At 31.0% G+C, this 6,294-nt stretch overlaps 1 protein-coding gene across 1 annotated transcript; it reads left to right on the top strand.

Annotated features, from left to right (window-relative positions):
* The first annotated feature begins 1,302 nt into the window (after positions 1 to 1,302).
* On the top strand, positions 1,303 to 5,256 carry LOC145043218 (methyltransferase, putative (DUF21)). The gene is made up of 12 exons (XM_078991797.1): positions 1,303 to 1,728; positions 2,283 to 2,359; positions 2,446 to 2,529; positions 2,684 to 2,797; positions 2,889 to 2,975; positions 3,053 to 3,192; positions 3,962 to 4,049; positions 4,115 to 4,188; positions 4,368 to 4,474; positions 4,568 to 4,785; positions 4,853 to 4,899; positions 4,987 to 5,256. Exons 1-12 carry the CDS (start codon positions 1,554 to 1,556, stop codon positions 5,048 to 5,050), a joined length of 1,275 nt encoding a protein of 424 aa, XP_078847923.1. The 5' UTR covers positions 1,303 to 1,553; the 3' UTR covers positions 5,051 to 5,256.
* The last annotated feature ends 1,038 nt before the right edge of the window (positions 5,257 to 6,294 follow it).

The following is a 6,294-nucleotide window of genomic DNA, read 5'->3' as shown; positions in this document are numbered from 1 at the left end:
AGATCGTGACACCATTAACAAATTTAAGCTCAAACAACCGGAATCACAAAATCAAGTGAAGGCGTCAACTAAAGAACCCTAAAGCTGCCATCATCGACCACTCGAATTAGGAGGGGAATGTCAATCACAGATCCTTGAAACCGACTTTGTATCCTCTCAACTAGATCTGATTTATCCGGATTTGGATTTTGATTTAGAAATTTAGAGTGGCAGCTAGTAGCGACGTGCGGAAGGAGGCTGCTCCGGGCGGTCTCTTGCTACTTCGTTCCTACTTATGCTCGACGGAAGTGATGAGTTGAAGATAAAAGGGAAAGTAATTCAAAAATAGCAGTTATGGAGGATAATGGCAGTAAGTTGTCGGGTTTCCTTCTTTCTCGTTTTTCCGGCAACCTTGGTGGGAGGAGGTGGTTGGAGTAACCGTGGATGGCGACTGGTGGTGTTTGAGGGTGCTTAGGTGGTGTTTGATTAATCTAACAGTAGGGGATATAAGGTGGAGTTTGTGGTGGGTTATTGGTGTAGTTCACGATGGTTAAAGCCACCGGTAGTGGTTTTTAGTGGTGTTCGACGGTTACAACAACAACACCACCACCACTCCTTGGTGGTGCTTGTTCTCGGTAGTGAAGGAAGAAAGGTAAATAGAAAACGTAAAGGTTGGGTAGTATTTGGTTGTCATTTTGGTCAATAAAGGGTGGTGCAAGGTGGTCCTATGGTGGAGTAAAAGGGTGGTGAAATGGTGGTGTTTCAAAACTGATGAATTTGGGTTGTAGATTCGTGAGGCTTTAGAGGGTTATGCCCTTTATTTAACATCATTTCAAGAAAGATGGAGGTGGTGAATGGTTACGAGGAGAAAAAGAAGAACTGATTAATTTTCTTTCATTCACTTGTATATGGCTTCAATTTGATCAGGGAAGGAAAAACCTTTAGCATGTCTCCTCATTAGTTCATTTGACTTTCACAAGTCAAAGACAGAAGAGAGAGAGAGATAGAGAGAGAGAGAGAGAGCGAGAGAGAGAGAGTCATTCTCTAATTTTTAATTACTTAAAATCATTAAGACTTATATACAAATAATAAAAACAAATATAAAGGGTATAATTGTCCTTTTAAGTGGATAGGGACCAAAATCACTAAAAATATCCAATTTTGAACCAATGGTGCACCAACATTTCGTTTTGGACAAAAAACACAGAATTTTGACAACCATAGGGACCATTTTTGCAATTTTATCTTATTTTTTAGTTTCTTTGAATATATATTATAATTTATAATTTATTTTCCATAGCTTCACGTTTATCTTGTAGAGTTATATCGGTTTTTGTTGAGTGGGTTGTTTTGGGGGGCTTTACAACATTTTTATTTTACTCCTTGGGTGGAGCAATCATAGACCATTTTCATTGAAATCCACGAGATCCTCTAAATATTCTTGTTGAAGTTGCCTCTGCACCAGTATTAAGTTTCCATTTTTTTCGTCAAATTCACTGCTTTTTCACAAATCAATCACTTGATTAAGAAGAAACCAAGTGGAATTCTGTTTAGTTAATTGATATCGAAAGGAAATGTCGGAAGTGACGTGCTGTGAGACGGAATTCTTTCTGTATTTGATGGTAATCGTCGGTCTGGTAGCGTTTGCAGGGATGATGGCAGGTCTAACGCTAGGACTCATGTCGCTTGGACTCGTCGACCTTGAAGTTCTCATCCAGTCCGGTCGCCCTAAAGATCGCATACATGCTTGTAAGTTCTACTGCTTCATTCTTACCAGACAAACTCACAGAGGACATGAATTTTGTTTTTCTGTTGAATTATGTGTGTGAGGTTTAATTAGATCGACTCGGATTGTTACTGTTCTCCTCCGAGGAATTGAAATTGAAAATTTCTGTTGTTTTGGTGATTTTTGATGAACAATCGATTCCAAAAGAGCAACCTGGACTCGTAATTGAATGTATGTTTATACACTCCCGAAATGATCAAATAATTTCTTCAAACCTTGATAATCAAGTGTTGTTTCGTTGTTCTGAGCTGGAAATCAGATCATTCATTAAAAGCTATCATCACATACTATTTCTCTAATCGCTTTCTGAAAAGTACCTTGGAAAGTTTTATCGATACCGAAAGGAAATTTGGGGGAAAAACGATTCTATGATCTGCAATACGATGACGAATGATGATCACGAACAACATCATCAAAACCTCTACATTTTGAAATCCATGAAAAGAAATAACATGATTCACACATCATATCTTGTTGTTTTTTGTTATTCTAATATATGGAATTCTCTTGATGTCAGCTAAAATATTCCCAGTGGTGAAGAATCAACATCTACTGCTTTGTACACTCTTAATTGGCAATGCTTTAGCAATGGAGGTTTGTTCAACTTCCACAATTTCTTCATAACATTTTCTCTCTTACATCAAGTAATCATCATCTTTCTCTGTTTGTATCTTCTGTAGTCTCTTCCAATTTTTCTGGATAAACTTGTTCCTCCATGGGCTGCAGTTCTGATATCAGTGACATTAATCCTGATGTTTGGAGAGGTTCGTATTTGTCAATACAACATTTTACTTTGAAAAGTCAACCCAACTATAGCAATATCATCAAAATACATAGCAATTTTCAACATATAATGTCTTAATAAGAAAAAGATTGAAACTAGAATATTATAATTTGGTAAAATTTTCTTTTGAACAGATAATGCCACAAGCAGTTTGTACACGTTATGGCTTAACTGTTGGAGCAACACTTGCACCTTTTGTTCGTGTCCTCTTATGGTTGTTCTTTCCTATTGCTTATCCTATTAGCAAGGTAATTTGAAGTTATTTATTTATTTATTTATTATATTATTGAGTAATTATGTGAAATAATGTGATATATTTTTGTATTTGTGTTTTTATAGGCTTTAGATTGGATGTTGGGAAAAGGGCATGCTGCCCTTCTTCGTAGGGCAGAGTTGAAAACTTTTGTGGATTTTCATGGCAATGAGGTAGTAATTAGTTTTTTAAATACCCAAAATACCCTTATAACCCTCTAATAAAACATTAAATCATAATGCTAAAATAGGCTGGAAAAGGAGGAGATTTGACACATGATGAAACTACCATAATTGCTGGAGCACTTGAGTTGACTGAAAAAACTGCAAAAGATGCCATGACTCCTATATCCAAAGCATTTTCCCTTGATCTTGATGGAACTCTTACTTTGTAGGTTTATTTTATTACTTTATTTCCATATATTTATTATCTATATTATTATATATATATAACACCATTATAAACACATATTGGATTAATCTCATAAAAAACCTTATATATTTTGTGTTTTTTCTGGATTAAACCTCATTTTTATCTTTTTCATAAAAAAGACCTTATATTTTTTTTCATTTTTTCCGAAAAAACCCTCAACCTTCTATATGTTTCCAAATAAATTCTCAACTTTCTTAGTTTTCCTCTGGTTAATCTCAAAAAAGATCTTATATTTTGTGTTTTTTCCGGATTAAACCTCAAATTTATTTTTTGCCTAAAAAAGACCTGTATTTTTTTCATTTTTCCCGATCTGGCCCTTTTAGTCATTTTTTGCCAAAAAAAAGGGTAAAATGTAACGGTTTTTTTTAGAAAAACTAAAAAAGTTGAGGGTTTATTTGGAAGCATTTAGAAGTGTGAGGGTTGTTTTTCAGAAAAAAGTTGGGGGCTTTTTCGGAAAAAAAAAATGAAAAAACAGGTCTTTTTCAGGCAAAAAATAAATTTGAGGTTTAATCCAAAAAAAAAACATATCTTTTTCCTGAAAAAACTCACATTTTACAACTTTTTTCAAGAAAAATGACTAGATCGGAAAAAACGCAAGGTCCTTTTCATGAAAAAAAAATAAAGTCGAGGCTTAATCCAGAAAAAACACAAAATATAAGGTCTTTTATAAAAATTAAGCCTATAATGTTTCTATGTAAATCAACTCTTTTTTTTTTTTTTTTTACAGGGATACATTAAATGCAATTATGACAATGGGTCACAGTAGAGTTCCTGTTTATTCCGGAGACAGAACAAACATTATTGGAATTATCCTGGTAATATTTCCTAAAATCATAAATAAATAATTAATTACTATAATATTAACATTTTATCCATCCAGGTTAAGAATCTTTTAGCAGTTGATCCAGACGACGCCGTTCCCATCAGAAAAATGTTATTAAGAAAAGTCCCAAGGTATGAAACACAAAATACATAAAATCCTAAACTTCATTTATTCTTTCATACAAACCATAATCTTATATTAAAATATATATATATATATATATATATATATATATATATATATATATATATATATATATATATATATATATATATATATATATATATATATATATATATATATATTTCAGGGTTACAGACAACATGCCTCTTTATGATATATTAAACGAATTCCAAAAAGGGCACAGTCATATTGCTGTTGTATACAAAGACCTCAAAAAATCCAAGGAAACAGAGAGTGAGTGAGATATTTATTTAACACTATTTATCCAATTTACAATCTTGAATCTTTTCATGATCAACTAATTTTTTACTGTGGGTCCCATTTCAGAAAGTGCCAACAAAGCAAGTTTAGATGACGTGGAAAGTGATGGAGATGAGAATATGGTAAAGAGAAGTCCACCTTCAACTCCTGCTTTCAAGAAGAGGCATAGAGGTTGCTCTTTTTGTATACTGGATTTGGATTCGAATCCGATTCCAAAATATCCATCAAATCAAATTGTGGTTGGAGTGATTACAATGGAAGATGTCATTGAAGAGCTTCTTCAGGTATTTCTGTAAATAATTTCATTCTACTAAATATACTAATATTAATATATATATACATTTAAATCAGGAGGAGATATTGGATGAAACGGATGAATATGTAAACATCCACAACAGGTTAGAATTAGATAATGTTTTGTTTTTAGAGTTTAAAAAAATATATATATATTATTTAAAATCATTAATGAGTGAACCCAAATGTAGAATACGGATCAATATGAATGCATCACAAGAGAACCTTCTGGATCCCCATCCCACAGCAAAATGAGAAAAGGTAAAACCGAGTAAAATATAGAATCTGGTGATTTGTACTTAATGCAGTAAAAGTTGTGCATTACTACGTGACAAAACAAAACCAAATATTTTTGTTTTATATGATATTAATAGGGGGAATATAGTATTGTGTTGTAATGTAGAGGGTTAAATTCTTTTGTATTGTATTTGATAAAGTTGAAAAAAATGGCTTCATGAAAATTCATTTTCTGATATTTTTAAGCATACACTTCACACTGTAGGTTAGTTAAAGCAAAACTGAATTAGAATGTTATAATTAGTTAGATTTTCAAAAACCCAGTTTTGATGTAAAAAAAACCTGCAATTTACTAATTTAGTATTTAAATGAGTATGTCTTATGAGAAAACCCCATTTTGGATGTCAAATAATCCCAAATTTGTTGTAAAAAATCCCACTTTTACTGCAAATAATCCAAATATCAATGATAAAGTATCCATCTTTTATTCAAAAGCCCTATTTTGTTGTGTAATAATATTGTTTTAATCAAATTACATTAGATAAATATTTTCAAATATTATTAAATTGATTATTGTTTTATTTATTCAGTCAAATTACGTCAATGTAAATTGCTTTGTATTTTGAACATATTACTACAGGGTATATTTTTCAATTTTAAATATATAAGAACAAATAAATATATTTAATGAATTTACAATTATTGACTTGAAAACAATATTTAACTTTGTATTTCATCTGAAATCGCAAGACATATAGCCATGAATGATTAGTTAATTTAAAAGAAATATTTATCAAAATTTTAACCCTTATAACTTTTCATTTATTCTTTAGTATTTAATCTAGTTTAAGTTATCCCAAAAAAAATGTAGGTAACATAAAATTCTACAATTTACTAATGATGTACGTCATCAAAAAAATTTGTACAAATGAGAATAAGATAAAATAATATTTCTCTAACTTATTAAAAATTTTGTACAAATGAGAATAAGATAAAATAATATTTTTCTAACTTATTAAGCATATACTGTTATCTACTTATATAGATCTATTGTTGAGAACATATACCAATATAATTAAATAATATTAGTTTTTCATAAAAAAAAAATCCACATTTTGACTTGGTTTTAAACATATAATTCCTTTGCGTTTTTCCAAAATCATAACTTGTTCATATACCAAAAGCCAACATTCCAAATTAAAAACTCCAAATAAAAAAGATTTGAAATACTACAAAATTAATAAGAAGATACCATTAAATAC

The sequence above is a fragment of the Lactuca saligna genome, chromosome 4 (assembly GCF_052625555.1).
Source record: "Lactuca saligna cultivar CGN05327 chromosome 4, ASM5262555v1, whole genome shotgun sequence".
Taxonomy (NCBI): Eukaryota; Viridiplantae; Streptophyta; class Magnoliopsida; order Asterales; family Asteraceae; genus Lactuca; species Lactuca saligna.
The sequence above is the reverse complement of the archived record's forward strand: the minus strand, read 5'-3'. Positions and strand labels throughout refer to the sequence as shown.

Coding starts and splice junctions, on each gene's coding strand:
- LOC145043218 (XM_078991797.1), top strand. CDS start 1,554: ATGTCGGAAGTGACGTGCTGTGAGACGGAATTCTTTCTGTATTTGATG. Junction 4,050..4,114: donor ACATTATTGGAATTATCCTG/GTAATATTTCCT, acceptor TTATCCATCCAG/GTTAAGAATCTTTTAGCAGT. Junction 4,189..4,367: donor TTATTAAGAAAAGTCCCAAG/GTATGAAACACA, acceptor TATATATTTCAG/GGTTACAGACAACATGCCTC.